This window comes from Columba livia, chromosome 3, assembly GCF_036013475.1.
Source record: "Columba livia isolate bColLiv1 breed racing homer chromosome 3, bColLiv1.pat.W.v2, whole genome shotgun sequence".
Taxonomy (NCBI): domain Eukaryota; kingdom Metazoa; phylum Chordata; class Aves; order Columbiformes; family Columbidae; genus Columba; species Columba livia.
In genome coordinates, this window is record NC_088604.1 from 48,554,998 (window position 1) to 48,577,740 (window position 22,743).

Below are 22,743 nucleotides of genomic sequence, written 5' to 3' on the forward strand. Positions count from 1 at the left end.
AGCTGTTCAAGCATTTAACTTGGTCAGCAGACTGTTAGACTAGGGGTTAGCATTCCAGGTAGACAAGGCTGCATCAATCTGAAATTTCTGTGTTCGTTATACTGCACATTTAGAAAACGTTCTGTGGAACCACATAAATTGTGCTTTTCATAGCAAGCTTGCATTTTGCCACAAACCAAAGCCATGAAGTGTGTGAGCATGAGTACTGATTTAAATTTAATATAGTGTTACCCTATGTAAATGTTTTAGTTAGGGAGGCCTAACGTGGGACAGCCTGCAGTGTCTGCAAGTATGGCTGACAAGCAAAGGAGTTACAATTAAATTTAGTTTGATATTAGGCTTAATGTGTTGCATGTGTTTGTATTCACTGTTCTTTTTCCTAACCATGGTATGGTCAGGAAGACTGGCATTTGCGATCTTGCAAGGAAGGGTTTCATAAGTGTATTTCGTGGAATAATACAGCAAGTCCCTAGTTGCTTTTTAAATGCATTATTGTTGGCAGTGTAATTTCTGTATTAAGAACAAGAGTTCAGTAGGACCTGATATCTTGGTATCTCCCCCTTACAACGGACAGTATGCTCTGGTTTTGTCTTCTGAGTGCTTATACTGGTCACATACTTAGTGGCAGTGGTTTGTGTCAAGTAGTTGATATTGATTTGTCCTTTGTACCAGTAATACAGGCGAGAAAGTTCAGTCATGAAATGAGCTGTTCAGAGCAACTATGTAAGCCATCACTGTATAAAATAACAGACCAAGAAGCTTATTCTATAGCCATAAAGTAATAGAAAGTCAAAAGGATTTTGCATTACAATTTTTGAAATACTTTTTTTTTTTTTCTGAAAAACTACATGCATAGGAATAAGGAATTCGTGATTCTGATATGCTTTCTTTTAACATTGTTGATGTAGTTTGGACCAGAAAACCCATTTAGGACTCAACAAATGGCTGCACCTAGAAATATGCTTTCTGGATATGCAGAACCAGCTCACATCAATGATTTCATGTTTGAACAACAAAGAAGAACATTTGCAACCTATGGTAAGTCCTTAACAGTGGAATTTGCCTCCATCTTTATTGTGCGCAGGTTGGACAAAATAAGTCGTTCTCTATAGAACACTTAATCGGACTGCAAGTTCTCTAAGTTACTTTTTAACAGACTTACTAAAATGGATAAAAGGTCTTCAAATGTGAAATGTTCTTTCAATGGGAAAAGGTCTTTAAATGAGAATCCATGAAGCTGGAAATCTCATTTTATAATCGCCCTGAAACTGTAATCAAGTCTATGACCTCCTACCAAACCCCTCTTAATTAATCCTTCCATTAGTTGCATCGGTGTAAAAAACACAAATTAAAATTTTACACTTTTAGTATGACAAATCACTGTAGATCTGTTATGCAAATAGATTCTTTCATGTGATTTCAACTCAAGGTAGCTTTCAAAACCAAAATAAAGCCTTACTGAGTTGTCAGGTTCTTTATACTGGTCACCTCCAGATACGAGCTGAATGAACAGGGATTGAAGAACGTGGGAATACGTTACTATAATATTCTTAGCAAAGACAGACCCAAAGGTGTATCTCTATATTAGTGATCATTATAGGTGCTGCTTCCTCATCTTGAACCTTTTCACTTGTACATAGTTGCATTTGAAAAATGGAACACTTGCATTTTGGAGGGGCTTGATTTTCAAATAGACTTTTTATGGATAGTAAGAAAAATGGATTTTTTTTTTTAATAGGGAAAACAGAACAACTGGATTCTAAGCGTCCTTTTGAACATGTTTGAAAGAACAAAACGGATGTATTTACACACAACAGTGGTTAAATTTTCTTCTGTGTTTCATTGCAAGCTTTAATTTCTGTTTTAAACTTTATTTCAAGTGCTTGCCTTGCAGATATTAATCTTTGTTTTCAGATGAAGTATCACTTTATATTCTTCAAATTCAGTCTATTAGGCAAGTTCTGACACTTCCTATGTAAACTTACAGTGTCACAACACTCAACTTTTTGCACAACAATCTTGTGCCTTTATTCATATTTACCTTCTAAAGACTATTCCCTGCAGACAGTCATGCCTCACAATCAGCTCTCTACGCACGAGTCACCTGAACTTCATTAGGGCTTTATGAATGCATGAATCCACGTACTGCGCTCTGTGATGGACAAGGTTGGGACTTTATTGCAAATAAATGTGGGAGCCACGTATTACAGTGCAACCTGGAAGAAAAAAAAATACCTAAAATCAGAGACTCTTAACAGTCTCAGTTTCTCTTCATATTTGGATTTTATGAGAAGGATTTCTTGTAAAAATTGAAATATATTTAAGCCTTCTTTTTTTTTCTTTTACACAGTTTTAGGTAATAAGTGCTTTTCACTGGATTGTTAGAATGTGGATTATAAGAAAAATGCCAATATATAAGAAACAGTTGTGTAGTTCCATAGCATGACTTGACTGCAATTTTGGTGTTAGAACTAGACAAACAGTTCAGGTAGGAGCCCATTCAGGATCTAAATAGGCAGATTAGATTTTGTTCTGTTAAATTAAATGTTACATTGTGTGGGTGTGCATTTGTGTGTAAAGTAGATTTTGGTAAAAGGATCCGTAGGCATGTGGTGTTTGATTTTTTGGGGTTTGTTTGAGAAGTTTAGTTTGGGGGAAGATAGAATTAGTAAGTACTCAAAGCTCCTGCTGTTGGTTTATATCATCAGGGTACAGCAACTGCCTCGAAAGCTGTATTACAAGAGAGTATAAAATATGCTTTCAAGACTGATAACACTGGCAACTGTGCAACTGCCATATTCAGCTTTCTAGAAGCGTTCAATAGATAATGATCTCAGTATGGTGAAAATGGAGCTATGAAAAGGCTGGAATAGGCAATTTAAACTGCAAGAACAAGCCCTGAGAAGCTGAAGTTCAAGCTACAAGATGCAGTAAATGAGCATGAAATCCTGGCTTACTGGAATGTCTGTTAAAAACAGCATTCATATAAGCTGTCAAAAAGTTATCTATTAAAAAATTCAGTAGTCTCTTTTCCATTTTTAAGGCAAAGACTGAGTATAAAACCACAAGTATTACTGCTAGGCATAAATCTAAGTCATACGTGTTTGTAATGATTAAGTAAACCTTCTAATTAAAAGCTGCAGATCTTGAGAGTTCTGTCCTCTGTGAGGCTGTTTATCTCCATTATGCTAAGGCTGGAGGTCTCAACCAAGCCTGCAATGGCTGGCATGTAGATAAGCAGTGACTGTAGATGAAAGAGTGTGGTACAAGACAGAGAAGGTGGTACATGGGATCATGTATCCAAACCAGCTCAGCTAGTGCAGAGTCTTCAAAAAAAAAAAAAAACCTTATAAATCATTCTATAAGTTAATACATATTCAGTGAGAAACCTGTATATTAATCACAAAAAAAACCAAATATTTTTTGGCAAACGACCTTTCTCATCTGCCACCATTGCAGTAAAGTACTTCTGGTTTGAATTTGTGGAACTTAACAGCCTTCTAGTTTGACTTGATATCCCCAAGTCTCTTGTGTTGAAACACACAATGAGCAATCATTTCTTATTCACCATTTCTTTGTCGTTCCTTACTCTATAGATCTCAGCCATAACTTCATTTGAGTGTGCTTTTTTTCCACTTGAAAAGTTCTGGTCAATCTTCTTGTTCCTCTATTGCAGCCTTTCCATGACTGTGGCAGTGCTAGTTCCTCTCTGTGTCTCTTTTAGTTCCACTGTATCATTCCTGAGATAAGCAGCAAAGCTGCGTACAGCGTTTAACGTGTAATCTCTCTGTGAATTTGTTCTGTACCTTAATAAAGTGAGAGGCTTTTCTCTTCAGTGTTTTTCTCTACAGTTTTGAGTAAATTTGTAAAAGCTAATTGCTCCCTTTTACCAGATCATCCATCCGTATGTTGAACAGTATGGACCTGAGCATGGATCCACAAGCAACTTTGCCGTGCTGTGGAAACCGGCGAGTTTTGGTAACTCTTAATCAATTGACCGTGTAAAGTCCTGCTGGGTTTTTGAAGTGTCTTTGAGGCACCCAGGAATCAGTCTAAGTTTCATAAGGTATCCAACATCAACCAAGCTTTGCTTGTTCACATGATGGAATGTCACCTCAGAAATATCCTGAAGGTTTTGTCATTCTGATTTATAATTTGCTGTACAGAAAGATGTGTCTGCACTGCTGCAATATATAGTGCTCATCCAAATGCCTACTCATTGTTTTATTTTTTATAGTTTCTACTGTTTGAAACTTCCAACCATACGAATGTCTGGTTGGTTGACCTGCAGTTCCCCAGATCTCCTCTGAAGCATCTTTTGAAAACTGGCATCATATCTGATAAGTTCAGTTTCTGTCAGGTTGAGGCGATATTAGGTGAGAGCTTTAGCACTGTCAATTTTGCTTTTGATCAATTGGGTGACTACTGCCGATTTTTTTTTTTTACCTTTCATTTGACTCTTTAGTGTCCTGACATTTCACTTTGAGGCAGATATTTTGTCATGTTACCCATAAAGAAAGATTCTAGCACAGGAGCCTCCCCAAGCTCCTTCCTGATGCTCTCTTTTTTTCATTCCTTGATCATCTGTTGGCCCATATGCTGTCTGGTTTGCTCTCTGCCCCTGCAGTTTTTGACAAAGGACAAGTCTTAGTTTTCATGCCTTACATGATTTGCTCCTCGCTTTGCAGGGACACTGCCTTATTGCAGTTTTTAGTTTAACTGCTGGAGTTTGGTTCTTTGTATTTTTCACATTTGGATGCAACTTCAGCTCTTTGAAGAACAGCTCCTTATTTCTAATAGTTTCTCTTTACATACTGCTCAGCTGTGCTTACTTCCTTCTGGTGTCTTTAAAGTCTTTTAATAGCTGACAGGCATTTGTTCTTTTTCTCCAATGTGGTATCTTTGAAGTGTCCCTGCATTTGGAAAAGGCTGTACTGTTTGGTGCTCACTTTCAGTTCCTTTTGAAAATCTTCTTTATATAACCATCTTGTTGGGAAATCGAGATTATTGTAGTAAATGTTTTTACGGCTTTCTTTGCTTCCTCAACAACACTGATTTGTTGATTTATACTGGTTTCATCACACCTTGGTACGAGATTTGCACAACCTACTACAAGCAGGCAGCAAAAATGTCTCTTCTTTCCCTAGCACCTGTTTAATCTCTGTTACCCTTTCATGGTTGTTGCATCTTCTGTCTCAACAGTCAGTAAGGGAGTCCTGTCAGCTGTACTCACCACTACTTAAACCTGGAATTTTAATCCAAAGGATCCTTCAGTGCTAGTTCATACTGTTAACTTGTTGATTTGATTTCTCTTTAAGCTTTATGTAGCATATAGCATGTTTTTCCCCACTGGTATGACCCTCGTATTTCTGTATTCTACGTGGTAAAGAGTGTATTCTATCCAATTATGTCAGTATTGTCCTATGAATTACATTAGTTTAGTAATTTAAAACAAGATATTCCACTCTAACTATGTATTATTATTAGCCTCTGCCATTTGTATGCATGCTTAGGTTTTCCATTTCCCTGCCTTCAGTTTAAATAGGATTCTGTGCTTCTTGCTATCCCTGTTATCTGCGGTTTCAGATTTCTGTGCTACCTTTTGCTTGAGGATATGGCTTTTTGAAGATTGTGTGTCATTCCAAATTGCTTATTTTCTTTAACTATTGACTATCCCAAACTATTTAATCAAAAAGCACTCCTTAAACCTTCTCAATACCAACAACCTTTTAGATCTAGATAAGACCTACCCCTCTCAGTAAGGTTCCCTTCATTCCAGGAGTTTGGAGAGTTGAAGTTGACACAGGCACCGGAGATGTTTTCCACATTAGGCTTAAGATCTGCAGCTTCTCTTTGCAGTAAACAACCTTGTAAGAATGAGCTGCCCTTACAGAATATATTTTATATGAATTCAAAACTACCATAGTTTGAGTCAGTTTCGTACTGTCCCTCAGTCTATGGAAAACTGAGGAAGAGCACGACAAATGCAAACCTCCGATCTCTGGCAGATCAACCAGACCTCAGCTTCTTTATCAAGAATGTCTCTGTGGTACCAGCACATGGAAGTAGTCAGATACTTGCTGCTGTCCTTATTCTTTAGGATACAAAACACTGTAGTACAGGAAAAGCCAAATCTTAGACCCCTTGTTATTGTGGATGCAAACCTGCTTCTCTTGACTCTGACTCCCCAGAAGGAGTCAGGAGATATTCAGGTCCTGTATCCACAGACAACAGCTTGAAACCAGTGATCTAGTCAGATCTCTTGGGTCAGAATTGCTTCAAGGTCATTCCTATCTTTATACTATTTTGCATGGGTTTAAAATGTACATAAATATTGTAGTTGTAGTTTTTTCATGAGTGTAATAGTTGAGGTTTTATTGATACCACCATGAATCTTCTATGCTGCATATTTAAATTAAACTATTTTGTGTATTCCCTTCAGTAGCCATATCAAGCCATAGGGTCATTGCTATCTCTATATTTCACATATTGAAACTACCTTTGATGCCATCAGTTTTTCACTTTCAGTCCTTCATCACCCTTTAGATTGACAAGCATGTTTTTTAAACCTTTTCTTAGGCCTTCCCCTCGACCCCCACATTTTATCATTCTTGTAACTCTCAATTTTTATCTAAATTGTTCTTTAAAATACATTGCTTAAAATGGAACATGCCAGTCTAGGTTAGGCCTAACCAGTGCTGTTCCATGTTTTATATAGTTTTGCCTTTGCAATAAATCTCAGATTTCTTTTTTTTCTTTCTTCTCATTAGTGTCAGATAGACTTGTTAAGTATATCAACACCACTGCCCTTGCAGACTGTTTTTTTTTTTCCCTGTACCTAATTAATTGGTATTTGTCATTTAGCATGTCTTTGCTGAAGTGAAATATTTCACACTTGTCTTTTGTGTCAGCTGCAGGTACGTGATCTCTTGCTGATGGCATAATCCATAAAAATATTGAATAAAATAGTCCAGGCAGGTCATTTTATGATTTTGTATAAGATCTCCCCTTTTGATGGAAAGCCATTAATAATTGCTCTGTGAGTCTGACCTTTTTCTAATTGGTAACCAGTTTTGCATCTGCAGTTTCAGGTAATCTACCCTGTTTTGAATCCATTGATATAAGTCAGTCTTATATAACTTCAGCTATTAAAGAGAAGGCTTTCTCTCCAGGAAAACAAATTTCTCTTCACAAGATATTATAATGGATGTAAATGGTCAAAAGCTGAACTAGCATTATTTTTTCCAATGTTGTAGTCCTTGGAGCAAGGCTGAAAGGACTAGGGAGTCTTAAAATACAAACATCTGTTTATTCTGTATCTGTACCCTCAGCAGAAGCAGGAATTTTTACATGCTGCACACAAACTGTTCATGAATAAGGGAGAAAAAAAAACATTTCGTAGCTATTTCAGCACCCAGTGCTCACCCTAGAAGTGGACTGCATCATTCATGCAGCATTTAGTATTTTAGAGTCTCTCTTTCACAAGATATTAATGTCTTATTTAATAAGAAACAGTTTTCTGTCCATGAATCTCAAAGCTCTTTATGAGTATTCAGTAACTTGGTTATAGCAGGATTACTTCAGCAGTAAGATTGATACATTAAGAGCTTAAAATTATTCTGACTTGGAAATAACACAGCTGATTTTTTTTCATTTACTCGCGTTACGTGCAACACCTACGGTCACTTTTACCTCTTACAGTTGTGGGCACTTTATTCTCTAATTACTTTGATTCTGCGGAGAGGCCGTTGCGAGCAGAAGGGGTCAGCCCAGCCGAGTTGTTCCGCGTACCTGAGCTACCTTGGGTCTCTGTTTGCTGCCTTGCACAGTACCGTGTAAACATAGTTTTAATTAACTGTCTTTCTGGAATGCACATTGGAGTCTGATTATTCTTAAACCGTCGTTTTCAGGTGCACTGAAATGATGGATGTAGGTGGAATTGTACCTTTCCTTGCTAAAATGTAGCGCGAAATATCTACCTCCTGAATAAAACTGAAGGAGACGTAGGAGTCAGGGCACATTATAAGGCACACCAGCTGCGCAGGATAAAAGCAAGCTGTCTTCTGCAGCTGCCTTTAGGAGGCCAAGCCAGATAGGAAAGATTCTCTTTCATATATCCACTAGAAAGTCGAAATTGTTCAGAGCTTTGCCATGAGAACGATGCTGGACCAAATTCAAGCCAGCTAGAAGTCGTCTCCGCTTCCACGGGAAGCTACACTTGGCCCAAGGGCCCTATTCATTGGAATACTGTCCCTCTTTGACGAGCATGGAGCAAATAGAGTCCCAGAGACCGTGTCAATACAGTTGGAGGACAAGTAAACCACTGTATTGATTTTGACATAAATCCAAAGTAATATCTCTGCTGCTACCAGAAACCTTATAGCTTGTAAAAGAACTCACTGAAATAGTGGCTTGAAAAAAGCAGGAAGATAAATTAGCAAAAGTCGAATTGCAGCATCTGCTCAGTTTGGTTATCCATAGAAGTAAATCCTAAAAACAGTCGAGAATACCTAAGCCAAACAACAAAAAAAGATTGTACTAGGAATTTGTATTTTGTAAGAGGGCATTGGTATATGTAATATGTCTATCCCTATATCATATTGTTGGAGCACCTGGGCATAGGTTGTTCCACAACTGGGTGTTACGAGGTTTGAAGCTCCAGAGTTGGTCTGAAGGTAGATTGCTCCTTGTGTATGGGAACACTTGCTGTGTTCATGAAATGCTTAATTTTGATATTTCTTTTTTTGTTTTCTCCAGCATCTAAAAATAAATGAACTGGGCAGTCTTCTAGGAGAGTAACCTTTCTGAGAAGTGATTGGGGAGATGATCTCCTTTGGCTATTGGGATTATGTTGATAGGTTCTCAGCTTGTACCCACCCAAGTGCTTTTATGGTCCATTGGTCTCTAGGGTGGACTGGGTAATATCCCACTGTTCGTGATTGTCTCTATGAATCAACAGAAACATAAGAATTAAATTATATGCTATAAGATTTATTAGATTTTGTGTATGTGATTACTTTTACTAGTGGTTTAATATCTTCATTGCATCTTCTTCCTTTTATTTATTTTTTTTCTCTGTTTTTTCCTTCCTGATATGGAGAAATTCTCATTGAGTCCTCAAGGGACGTTTTGTCACTTTAATAATACTTAATAAAAATTGGTGATATGTCCACCAGGGTGCAGTCTTTCCAAAAAAAAAAAACAAAACAACAAAAAAAGACACAATGGTCAGTAGCTGCTCAATGCACCTGTTGCTTGAAAGAGTATTAATAGATGAGTTTGTCTGTCTTATTCTCGTAAGATCGTGCTATCCACTTCAGGAGAAATGGAGAAAAATGCAAGATATGCATGTTAAAATGAGAACGTCGGTTTCAAAAACTGTAGATATCCTGAATATCTGTGAAATGTGGATACATTATCTAAGTTATTTATAGCAGTAAATGCAACAGCTTTGGGTTTTGTTTCGTTGTAGGGGTTTTATTTTTGTTGTGGTGGGGGTTTTTTTTGTGAGTTTTTTTCTTGTTTTTGGTTTAATGGGTTTTATTTGGGTTTGGTTTCTTTCTTTTTTTTTTTTTTTTCAAACGAGACTCAATAGCTGCAATCAGGAAATGAATGTGAATGTGACTATTTAATTCTTTTAAAAATTAAAGGCCTTAGCTGCTGCCTCTGATACTGTCCATGTTAGTTAAAGCAACTGCTTTCAAGTTGAGGGAACAAGTTTTCCTGACTCTGTCAGGAGGAGGATGAAATAATTTCTGCTGGAGGAGACAGAATATGCACAAAGCCCTACTTTTTTTAAATTTCATTTTTTCCCTATCTCTGTCCTCAGAGAGCTGGAGGGTGCTCTGTGTGCAGCAGCAACCAGCTGGTTTCAGCATGACTTTTTGGCTTCTCCAACCAAGGAATAGTGTTTAAACTCACGTGTCATGGACGTAGGATTTTGAGCTAGTCTTTTCCTGTGCCATGTTACATGTTATATGTTACATGTTATAACAGCAAACTCATCCGAATTGAGTTTTGACCTCGATTGGAGGACGGTTTTGGGTCAGGAACCTGCTGAGGTCCCTTCACATCAGAATGATTCTGTGACTACCCTCCCCTTGCGTCTTATGTTAACTGCTGCCTATTATATTTATTTGCTTCTCTATCTTGTACAAATTTAAGCATTCTGGCAGCAATGCATGCTTGAGGACCTCATGGTAATACTTAGTAATAATTCTAATACCCAGGGGCAAGTGAAAAGTGGATGGGATTTCAAAGAGTCAGCCTTTACTTGCCCCTAGCTCCTTGAGAGCTAACAGGAAAATAATGATGGAATGTGGGGGGGAGAGAGAATAATATAAGTTGTACAAAACTAAAAAATTTGAAACAACAGTATTTTATTTCTCCTCTTGTTCTAGGTTATGCATTAGATCCCTCTATAGATAACCCTGAAGTTGCTACCAAGTATATTGGTTCTGTAGAAGAAGCTGAAAAAAATCAAGGTAAATAATTCAGAATCTCATGTAAATGACTTGCAACTGATAACTGCTGTTTCTTCTTCACTAAGAAATGGAATAGTTTTTGTCAAAGGAAGGAATTATGAGAGACTTACCCATGTCCAAAGACAAAATAAATGAAGAAATGTTTCAATTGTAATGTGAAAAGTGAAGATAGATATTGGGGGACTTTGTTTTCCTGACGTAGCAAATATTTCAGGCTATCATTATGTCTAATTTCAAGCTAGGATTTGTAATTGGAACCTAACAGGTACCGTTCCATTAATGGAATTGATTTGTATATTTGAAATAGGGCTCTCTGGTCCTGTTAAATTCTGTCTTAGCCGAAGTTGTCTTGAGTCTGCATTAGGATACTTGTAGCCTGGACAAATCGCCTTTACTATGTTACTCAGTAGCAAACTGATCGCCCTGGGTGCAACCTCTGGCATTCTGTTGGGAATTGCATGTTATTTCTGCATAGCAGAGTTAAGCCGTTTGGCTTATTTGGAGAAGAAAAACCATTGGAAGGTTGCACATGGTAAAGGCACAGCATGCCACTGGGAGGACTGACTACCAGAGGCATGGGGTTTGTAATTAATACTTTGATACAAGATATTTAACACTCAAAGTGGTGTATTTGCATTGGAAAATTGTACCTGTGTGAACTTTACAGTTATGCTTTCCCTTGCATCTTTTTCTAACATACTATTCGCATGTGGATACAAAGGTTCTTTATTTTTCTGTCCCTTTCCATGGAATATATCCAAGGTTATTCCACTCTTTCCAAAGTAAGATAAAGACAACAGACTTATTTTGGCATAGCAGCTACAGACATTAGACAGAAATGGCTAAGATTAAGTTGTTTCAAAAACAAAAAGGTAACCCTTTCATAATGGAGTTTTTAGTAATGTATTTTAAGAAAATTCTTCATTACTGTATGATTCCTTCATATGATCCTTAATTTTTATGTTGCCTGTTTCCCCTTATTTATACAAAACTCTTTTTGACTACTTTGCACTAGATGAGTAGAACTGATGCTGTAGGAAAACATTGTTTGAAAATTGCACATAATTGTATATACAACCTTACGAAAAACTTTCATGTCATTACTTTAAAATCTTTTAACTTTAATTGATTTTCATTCAATATCTTTATCATTTAATAGTTTTGACAAATGAAATTCCAAGGGTACAGCAGTTGTGAAAAGCTAGTATTTATATGAAAGAACAAGATAGTGGTTGGAGGCAGATGGCTGTGTCAATGGGGACAGACTTTTCAAAAGGGCCTGTAGCAATAGGACGAGGGGTAATGGTTTTAAATTAAAAGAGAAGAGGCTCAGGCTAGACATGTGGATGTAATTTTTTACAATGAGGGTGGTGAAACACTGGCACAGGTTGCCCAGAGAGGTGTAGATGCCCCATCCCTGGAGACATTCCAGGCCAGGCTGGACAGGGCTCTGAGCAACCTGATCTAGTTGAAGGTGTCCCTGCTCATTGCAGGGGGGTCAGACTGGATGGCCTTTGGAGGTTCCCAAACTATTCTGTGATTCTACAACCTTTTACTAAATTAAAATACAGTTATGGTTGGGGTTTTGGGAGATTTGTCTTACCTTGGTTTTGAGGAGGTTTTTTTTAGAAACTGAGATCAGAAGCCAATTGTTAGGACTCTACTTTTTCAAACACTGCACTATTTAAAGTATTGATGTATTTGTACAGTCTGCAAACTTACTGTTAAAAATGCATGGGTACATGCATGTTTAAATACTCTAACAAACCATGACACACATTTTAAGTGGTTCCTCTGCTGCTGTACATAGTTAGCCGTGTTCATAGTTAGAAAAGTTAGCAATGCTTTGGCCCATTTCACTCAAATGCTTTTTTGATTTTGCTGTGCATATTGGAAGGAGTAGTGGTGGTGGTTTCTTCTTTTAAACTGTCTGTGGTATGGTGTTATGGTCTGTGTTAGCAGCTAGGCAGTGTGGTGTTTGTTTCTTCAGGTTTGACAGTGTTTGAAACAGGACAAAGGAAAATTGAAAAAAGGAAGAAATTCAAGGAGAATGATGCATCTAATATTGATGGCTTTCTGGGACCGTGGGCAAAGTATGTTGATGAAAAAGAAGTGGCCAAACCATCAGAAGTAAGTACTACTTTAACACAAATTGTTAGTACATCACAGTGGTTTTAACAGAGATCCAGCTGCACTAGTAGTTTCTCCAAGCAGAAGATCCATGCTATGCTTTAGGATGATAGAAACATTTAATTTGATATGTTCAAATAAGGTGTTCTGAATATTTTGCATTCAATTATTTTCAAGACTGTTTGGAAATAAAATTAACTACACACTAATGTGTGTAGAGTCTGATTAACAGATATTTATAAACAGAAGCAGCTTGAAAAGAACTGAAAGTAAATCTTGTTTAAAAAAGAAAAAACAAACAGAAAAACAATTACCTCCCAATAAAACCCTCTCCAACCAACAAACACCCTTGTTAAGTCAGTGATGCTTAGTGGTAGTCTATGAATAAACAGGTAATTTTTTTTTTCCGTGTATGTAGCTTTTTAAATTATTCTGGTTTTGATAAAGGTATTCTCTTTATTGAGGCTTAGAAATATTTCTAATCTCATTTAGCAAATAAATGTGTTATTAATAGTAAGTTAATGGTAGTGCAATTGTAGATTTTATTATGCGATTCTAAACACTGAATTTTCAACAGTCGAGATCGTGTTTTATTTTTCCAGGAAGAACAGAAAGAGTTGGATGAAATAACTGCTAAGAGGCAGAAGAGAGGAAAAATAGATGATGATAAACCTGGAGAGGAGAAGACTATATTACATGGTAACAGCATCTTCCTGCCTGTTTTAATTTTCTTGCTCGCTGTGTTTTCTTGCCTGCTGTGTTAATTAGTAAGGATGGCAGACAGCCTCGGCAGTTTTGCTGAGGCACCTTGATGTTTTTGTATTGGAGATAACAGTGCTCACGGGCATACGCATAAAGGACAAGGAAAGAGATAAACCTGGACTAATTCTACTTCATACCGTGAAGAGCAGTGTAGAAATGTCATCTTTCAGGGTACTGGTTTTATTTATTTATTTTTAATGGTACTAGATGCCCATGTCCTTTTCCTATTTTACAGAGCAAACATTTTAAAGTTATCAGTTTGGCTTAGTTTCAGATGCAGAATTACTACAGTCTCGTGTGTCAGTACTTCCATCAGCACGTAGTGCTTTGGGTGGCTGTCCAGTCACTTCTTAAACTCAGTTAAAGAGCACCTGTTGGCTACAGCTGACCGATATTGGTTCACACTGGCCAAATGTTTTTTTTTCTCTGGTTTGTAATTCTGTTGACATGAGTGACACAGCACAGAGCTGGCTGGAATGTGAATTGCAAGCAAATGCCAGGGTTAGAGTTGCACATTAAAATCCATGTAGAGTTAGTGTAAACAAACCCTTGTTGGCCCGAGGAACTCGCTTACTGTTTGATGATGAGCAAGGTGTGTAAGGGGGAGATTGTCTTAATATTCAGCTTATCAGATTCCAAGCAGAGTTTGCTGAAATGACTTAATTTGAACTCAACTGATGTCAAATAAGATTTCACATGTGTCTTATGAATAGTGGTTTTCTTTTTTTTTTTGTCTCCCCACTTCACAGCAGAGCAGCTGTGTTGAGAAAAACCTTAATTGTGTGTGGCTGTTGAACCTTTCAAAGTTTATAACCTCTTAAAATACAGGCTCTTGGATTCTCAGAATTCTGTGTTTACCTTTTCAGTTAAGGAAATGTATGACTACCAGGGGAGATCTTATCTTCATGTCCCTCAAGATGTCGGAGTTAATCTCCGTTCCACGGTGCCACCTGAGAAGTGCTATCTCCCAAAGAGACAAATCCATGTGTGGTCTGGACATACAAAGGTAGGAAGTTGTGTTCCTGAGTGTGCATTGTAAAAACCCCTTTCCCATGTTATGCATGTAACTGGTTGCATGCATGTTCACACAAGGTGTTTGCCTGCTCAAATGCAGTCGTTTACCTGCAGATGCTTTTTCATGAACATAGTCAATTCCTGACCTCCTTTAAAGGGACAAATATTATTCAGTGACTTCTGTGGGATTTGGACTTGTTTCTTAAACCACCATGTGAATAAGAGTGAGGCTAATTCTAGAGATCCCTGAAAATGCATTTTTTTTAAATAGTAAAAGTATTTAAGGGCTATTTCATATCAAACTTATGAAAAGTTACATAGAGTTTGTGATTGTAATGCATCAGCATTACAGGATTCCCAAATACACCAATGACCTTTGAAAGGTGTACCTTGCTAAGTTTTCTTTGATGATGCTACTGTAAAAGTGCAGTTTCTTCTTGTGCCAGAGCCCATAACTGTATATATAATTTTGGGATTAGAAAGTGTTTTGCTGATCAGGTTTGTAAAGCTTAGACTAAGCTTGCTGCTGCTTTTGTCTTGTTTTCAGTGTTGCTGAGGGAATATGCTGTGCTGCAGTGGACAGGACCTTAATGATATTTGAGAGATGGAAGAAAGGATGGAACACTTTTAGCTTTTACCTTTCTTTTCAGTTGTCACAACTCTGAACTTTTCTTTAATGACTGCTGCATCAAAGAGCTTGTAGCTGCAACTATCAGTGCTTTCCAGAATAACATCTCCTCTCCAAAGCTCTGTTCACTCCTCTGCCTGTTATCCTATTAGAACAGACTGATGCATAAAATAGCTTTTTCCTTCAAACAAGAGATGAATAACGATAACAATGAGAGAAGCGAAAGAAAGATGGACTGACAAATCTAGAAAGGCTGGGGGAAATAATTAGACAATAACAGGGAGGATGAAGCACCTAACTCCAACCAGGGCTGGGAGGAACTGGAATGGGATATGAATAGAGTAATTGACATGAAACTGGAAGAAGGGACATCACACCATGAGAACTTGGTGGTTCTTTGGACTTCCTCTGGTAGGAGTACCTGAAATACAGGGAGATGCTGTGCAAAGGGAATCTGAGTTCAGTGGGTAGCAGCCACTCCTAGTATATGTAAGAAGCAGAGCTGGCCAACATTTTTGTGGAAAAATTCCTCACCTGCCCCACCTGAAAAGGTTTGTTATACAGAAACAGTCACCCAAACACAAAGTTTGTATTTCATTGCTGTGTTTGCCACGGTAACGGTGTGAATGTTGAAGAAGGGCATATGTACAGCTGTTGAAGTAAATCAGTTTGTTGCCAATAGCAATTGTTCAGAACACATTGCAGTTTTTACAATGGAATACAGGTAGGTTATTTGCCTTCAAGATACAGTATCTGTATATTTTTTTATTAAGATAAACATTAGCTTTGTGCTTAGAAAAGAGGGCAGGTGAACTGAGGAAATATCTAGATGTTCCACTTACTGTTTAATTGTGTCCTTATTTACAGGGTGTCAGTGCAGTGAGATTGTTTCCTCTCTCTGGGCATCTACTGTTGTCTTGCTCTATGGATTGCAAAATTAAGGTGAGTTATTTTTCTGTTTTCATGTGTGTATTTTATACCGTCATTGATTACAGAAAATGCATTTTAGTATATTAAACATTTTATACTTCTACCAAATACCTTTTGTCTGTGTTACTTTTACTTTTCTCACTTGAATTTCAAATTATAAATTCATTGCAACAAAGACAGAAATAACACACAAGACTATGGGTGTTAGAACAGTGTTAATCATTTAGTAATAGCATTTAGGAGGTCTCAAGTTCTTCAGGTTATTTCCTTTGTTATTATAATAATTCATTTTCTATGAAGCATCGTTTTACAATAAGCAGTAGGTTTCTGCTGAACTGTTTTACTGAAGCATTTGCAGTCTTGAACTTAATCTCATGTTAGTCCAGAATACATCATATTAGAAAGCTGATGATTTCTTTTTCTTCTTTTTACTAGCAAAACCTTAGGGTTTTAAATTTGTAATACGCTATGAGATTTTTAGTTATTTTAAGGGGGTTTTGCTAACAGCAAGTTGACAGAGCAACAGAGCATTCGTGTGAATTCCTGGGTAGATAGTTCTGATTAATCAGTAGATGTCATATGTTTGTAATTAATTTCTTAAAATATGTTGTTATATATGTTTGCACTTAATTTCAGCATCATTATTGTTTAACAATTGACATCTTCTCTCCCCATCCCTTTTTTCTTTCCAAGCTATGGGAAGTATATGGTGATCGAAGATGTCTACGAACATTTATTGGTAATAGTCCCTTTTTTTAAACTAATGTATATTTAAAACAACTTCATGGAAGGATATGATTTAGGTTAGCTTATTAATTTGTCATATGGAGGACTTGCAGGCATACAAGGCAAATGGTATTCAGTAGGATCTTTGCAATAAGAACTGAAAAAGGTGCGAGTTTTTGCAGAACCTTTGTCATTATTCCAAGCAATTAAATGTTGATTTATAACACCTTACACCCCTTAAAACAAAACATGAACCTACTGCGGTCATCAATACTTTATGTAAAGGTCCTTTACAAAGGAAAAATTGTGACATTAAATTGCCCCATTTTCATGTTGAGAACAGGAGCCCTCTGTATTTCTGCAGTGAGTGCATCTTACTGTCTGATGATCCCACCTGTAATAGGTGATCTCTTCTGTGCTGAGTTTCTCATGCAAAAGCATGGGATTTATTTTTTTTTTAGGTTTAGGAGAGGTTCATGTAACAGCTGCTTTTTAAAGCAGAGGGCTGGGAGAGAGAAATACAAACTTCATAGCAGCTTTGAATGCGGAACAAAAGCAGCTGATTCTCCTTTTGAAATGGGAACGTTTCTAGAACGCTGAGTGAATATATGTTGAGTGACAACAAAGAAGTCTTTTTTTCACTGAATATTTCTGATGACAGCAGTGTGGCAAAGATGATGGCTCAAAAATGTTCTCTCTCAATAGACTGCTCTTTCTGAAGTTTTGCTGTTTTTCTCGAAAGGTCCTTATTATCAACCCAATTCATCTGCTATTTTGCTATCTTTAAGTTATTGTACTAGTATTTTAACTGAAGAGTTCTCCTACAAGTCTGATGCAGGGGTCAGATGAGAGTATTGGGCTCGAGAGGTAGCAAGGTGAAAGCATTCTTAATTTTGTGATCTAATATTTCACCTATTGTGTGCCTGCTTTAATTGTTTCTCCTTTAAATGTATCTCCCATAGGTGTTTACTTCTGTTTTTCATTAGATGTTGACATTTATTACAGTGTTTTATGCTTCTCTCGCAGCTATTAGCTGTCACCAAAACAATCTTGAAGTTCTGCTCGTATATCAGTTTATAAACGATGCACAGTGGTTGGTTCTGTGCAATGCTATTTTTTCTCTCTCCGGTGCTTTAGAAGTATGGGGGTTTTAGGGGGCCTATTCTCATCTTAATTTAGGAGTTACTTTTTCTTTCTCTCTTGAATAATTCTTTACTAGTGCTCATGAAGAACTTCAAGAAGTGATTTCCTTGTTTTATTTGCATTGTTAAAGACTGGAGCATTTAACATTAATAATATTTTAAAAAAAGACAACAGCACAAACAACATTAATTCTAATCATGAGTGCATGAGTTTGTCATCATACTTTTTCTACCTTGTAGGACATAGTAAAGCTGTTCGAGACATCTGTTTTAATAACGCTGGCACTCGGTTTCTTAGTGCTGCATATGACCGCTATCTCAAACTCTGGGACACTGAAACAGGTAGGCTTGTATTTGTAGACAGTGCTATTTGGCACTATGTTTAATTAATAGTAAGTATCAATATATATTATCAGTCAGGTTTTACCAACTGTCCTTAATATCGTCTTGTAGTATGCCATTCAGGTTGAATTCTTTTTCTGAACTGTTTTTTTATTTCTAATGATGCAATTGACACTACCTATATACCTGTATTTCATATACCTTTTTGTTTGAGAAGTTTGATAGGTATTTGTAATGCTAGAACAGTGTTCAGCAAAAAGTCAAAAATTTACCCAATTGGTTATTTGCATATTTACAGGTGTAAAATTAAGTAATGAAATCACACTTTACACCTAAACATGCTTAATTTAGAAGAATTATTTCACTTGATCTTTCAGATAACCTGAACTTGAAGAGCACTACAAATAAGAAAAGGTGGTGGAAATTTTGCTGCTGGTATGGAGGGTGGAGTGGAGGGTGGCAGGTCTGATGCTCTTGCAGAACTGCCTGGAAGATGCTCTGCAACATTTGTTCGAAGTAGTTTCTTAAGCTAAAAAGGATAGATTTTGCCAATATTCTTTTAAACTGAAGTTTGTTCCTAAGACAAGGAGTCTCCATGTTTGAAAAAGACATTGGCTTTCTTGGTTAGCAGTGCCACTGGTCTCATACAGGTGACAGACAGAAAGGCAGAAGTCAAGTTCTTTGGTCTGAACTCAGTTCTTTAGACATCTGTTTAAAAATCTGTTGAGCGTGGATTAAAACAGGCTCGTGCAGGTTACGGGTAACATGCAGTCAGGGTACTTAGGGCTGAGGCTGTGAGAAGGGTCATTGGTTTGTTTTGCAGTTGGATTACTGTTACCCTTGGCCAGGCGTAAGGTTGAGGAATTCTTGCCGGAGTTTAAGTCTTTTGCCAAGAAGACCTCTGATCCTAAGTAGATAATGTTTGCAAAATCTGTGGTGAGCTTGTGATGTGCTGACTGTCCTGATGATATACAGGGTACTGAGCAGTTACATTGTTTGTAAAGCTGTAGTAAAGGTATGGAACAGTTTGCATGTGTAAGTGTTTATACAGGTGTGTGCATACAAACATGTGAAAGAAGGTCTAATCAAAGAGCAGGGTAAATTCTACCCTGTAATCCCCCCAAGGGCTTAAAAACAAGTATTTTCTGCTGTTACTAATGTAGAAGTAAAATGAATGTTTTTTATCAATATCTGCAAAGAACTAATCGGCCCGCAGAGCTTCCAACCTGACGCACTGTGAATGGCTTGTCTGTTGCAGGGCAGTGTGTTTCAAGATTCACAAACAGGAAAGTTCCCTATTGTGTCAAGTTCAATCCTGATGAAGATAAACAAAATCTCTTTGTGGCAGGGATGTCAGATAAGAAAATTGTGCAGGTATGTCTACTTAATCCCTTCCTCTAAAAGTTCTGATATTTAGTACAAAAACAAGGTCTTATTCTGACTTTTTTATTTGTAGTGGGATATTCGAAGTGGTGAGATTGTGCAGGAATATGATAGGCATTTGGGAGCTGTCAACACCATTGTGTTTGTGGATGAAAATAGAAGGTTTGTGAGCACATCTGATGACAAGAGTTTAAGAGTCTGGGAATGGTAAGTTTAAAATTTTGCATTTTAAAATAATATTATGAGCAAACTGAGAAGATAATTTATTTTTGAAAGTATCCGTAGTACATAGGACACCGGAGTGTACTGAGCTCTAGCTAGCTGAGAAGGAGCTAGCTTCAAAACCCTATTCTGGCTTAATGCTCAAGACACTTCATAGATTTCCTCTTTCCCCAAAGAAAGCAGAAGACAGCCCAGTCAACCTGAAGCACACTTCACTCAGTTAGTGATCTCTGTTCTCTCTCTTTTCCCCAAGGGTGCATTAGCCCTTAAATTAACCTTTGAAATAAATGTCTGCTCTGTTACATTAATGTGTGCCATTTTTTAATGCTTTGAACTTGGATGGGCATAGTATTATATAATATTTGACCCATGTATAAAACAGCTAGTTTAGTGTAGCTTCTTTTCTGATTTTGTAGTAGTCTGGATTTTTTTGCCAGTCATTTATACCCACAGTATGAATACAGTAGATGACAGGAAAGTGAAAGTCTATCCAAGAAAAAGTCATAAGAAACATCATTTTAAGTGGCTTTCAATTTTTAACATATCTGGGGAGAAAACAAATCTCTCCTATTTGAAATGTTTTCCACAAGGTCCTAGGTACTAAGATTTTTCACCTTAGAACTTTTAATGTTTCTCTAGGATTTCAAATTTATTTTTTAAATAATCACTCCTATATCTTTAGGTATCCATTTCCTTTTGCCGTTCACACATGCAAAGCTGTTGCACAATACGGGATCTAGTTTGACAGCACTGTGACTAATCAGTCCCTTCCTAGCTCTTTTTTTTTTTTTTTCCCCTAAAACCTAGACAAGAGACTCCAATCTGTGGTATTTGAATGTTACCCAAGCAGCCAGCAAAACCCTCAGCATGTCTGTGATGGGCTGCTATCATTGCCAATAGCAGCAGTGGTAATGACCAAAGTCTGGGAACCCAGGCTTAGGCTAGACATGCAATGCTGTCACCATATGTCTCTCCGAGAGAGCCTCTGTTCAGTACTTCATAATTAGACCCATGTATTTACGGAGCTCCTTAAAAGAAAAATCTTTACAATACCATAGCTGCTAAGAAATGTCTTCTCTTTAGCGAGTGGGAGGAGGATCTCACTTGCAGAAATCTGTTATTTCCTTGGGATTGGATTGGCCTTGTTTTGTGAGCTATGTGGTGATGGCTGAAATAAATAGCGAAGTGGGTGGATTTAATCACTCTGTGGGGAAGAGAAGGAAAGGCAAAAAGGTTCTGGCATGGGAACATCGCAACCTGATTGTTCAGTAGCAGAAGGCTTTTTTCTTTCTGAAGGAAAAAATTTGTATTGAGCTTGCTGTACACTGAAGAGCTCCCTTGTTAAGATAATAGGGAACTCAACTGTAGGCAATGTTCTTTAATACCATCATCAAGGACTTTTTTGGTTTTAATAAAAGGAAAAGGTAATGCTGTCTTCCTAGGCGTTTCTACTTGAAAACCTTTCTCCACAAGCTACCATGAAATATGCTAATTGGTCTGTAGGCATATCTATAACTTCAAGATCTGGATTTTTACAATGCATTAAAACTAAGTTAATGTGTTCATTACAGAAGCTTTTGGAGCTTGAAAACTTCCATAACAAATTCATGCTGCACCTGAAATCCTTTTTTCCAAGTTCCTAAAGAAAATTATTTGCAATTTAAGTGATTTGATTACTGTACCTTTTGGCATGTTTCTTGATACATACTTCAGCACAATAGTCCTTCAGTATCCTACAGAAATGAGGCAGAAGTAATTATGACATGAGTATGACCTTAAAAGTCAGTAATTAAAGCTGGTCTAATTGCTTAGTTTCAATTGTCTAGAGGAATTTTGTAGTATGTTTTGTAAACACTTTGACTTGGCCAGAGCTGGTAATGGGATGCGTGTCAGACTTCATCACAGTGAGGAACTTCTCCCCTAAGAGTTTAAATCTCCTTTCTGCAGGAGTTCATCCCATGTGCGGATTTCCCTGTGCTGTACAGTCAATTGCAGCTGGTTGGTTGCTGAAAGTTCAGACTGCAAGTATAGCACAGACTCTTGCAGATTAAATGGTTTCTTTAGGAGCCTTAATGAGAGTACTTTAAAATTTGTCTGCTTTTGCATTTTGTGTGATTATATCATTACAGCAGTGATAGTAAAGTGGGCATGAGTATCATATTCTGTGTTATTTCTTCTAGAAATGCAAAATGTTATTTTGTCTGCTTCGTATGCGTCTATCCTGCTTGGATAATCAGTGAAACAATTTGGGCAATTGACCTTGGAGGCTTTTATTTCCTTTTACCTTTGAGTCAGCCAGCAAAGCAAGAATGGTACAGCGGTAGCTTAGTTGTTAATCCTGACAGGCTGAGGAGGCTTGGCCTCTCTGTAGAGCTATACCCCTCACCAGGCCTTTTCTCTCCATCATTCCTGGTAAAGATACTGTAGTCTCCTGAGAGAGCTCTTCATGATGTGCATAATCTGAAATTGGATTGAGTTGGGTTTGGTGGGTTTTTTGGTTTGTTTGTGTTTTGGGTGGATATTTCGGTGGGTTTTTTTGGGGGGGGGGGGGTTGTGGGGGTTTTTTTTTTTTTTCCTTCTTTCTTTAGAAAGGTTTTTCTCTCTTTTGCTTGGGGAAGAAGTTGTATTAGAACCTCAGAGTATCACATTTCTAAATCTTGGCTGGCAGGTACAACTTTTGATATTTAAAACACTTCAGCCTTTGAAATGGTGTGAAGTGGGGAAAGGACTTGAAGATCTTTAAAAATTTTGACAAACAATCTATCAGATGAGTTCTGAGGTCAAGCAACCATGACAGCATCTTTCTTTGTAATTTTTTTAAAGTATTTTTAAAGGAGCAGGCTGATATTACTTATTTAGCAATTTGACTGGAAGCAAGTATGAAACATAAATGTATTAATATCTCTTTATTCCACCTAATAGTTTAGCACAGCGTATCCTGCAGCTGTCCTCGGTGTGTCTGGTATGTTTCAACATAAAG

General features: G+C 37.3%; 1 protein-coding gene across 1 annotated transcript in view; it reads left to right on the forward strand.

Moving 5' to 3' along the window:
• The window catches only part of CDC40 (cell division cycle 40), a 39,427-nt gene that overhangs the window by 10,684 nt on the left and 6,000 nt on the right, over positions 1–22,743 (forward strand). The window contains exons 3-12 of the mRNA XM_021298204.2: positions 909–1,038; positions 10,401–10,484; positions 12,475–12,614; positions 13,217–13,313; positions 14,243–14,382; positions 15,886–15,960; positions 16,642–16,687; positions 18,057–18,158; positions 19,417–19,532; positions 19,615–19,748. Of these exons, the coding sequence (XP_021153879.2) occupies positions 909–1,038; positions 10,401–10,484; positions 12,475–12,614; positions 13,217–13,313; positions 14,243–14,382; positions 15,886–15,960; positions 16,642–16,687; positions 18,057–18,158; positions 19,417–19,532; positions 19,615–19,748 (1,064 nt within the window). The remainder of the gene's footprint in view (positions 1–908; positions 1,039–10,400; positions 10,485–12,474; positions 12,615–13,216; positions 13,314–14,242; positions 14,383–15,885; positions 15,961–16,641; positions 16,688–18,056; positions 18,159–19,416; positions 19,533–19,614; positions 19,749–22,743) is intronic.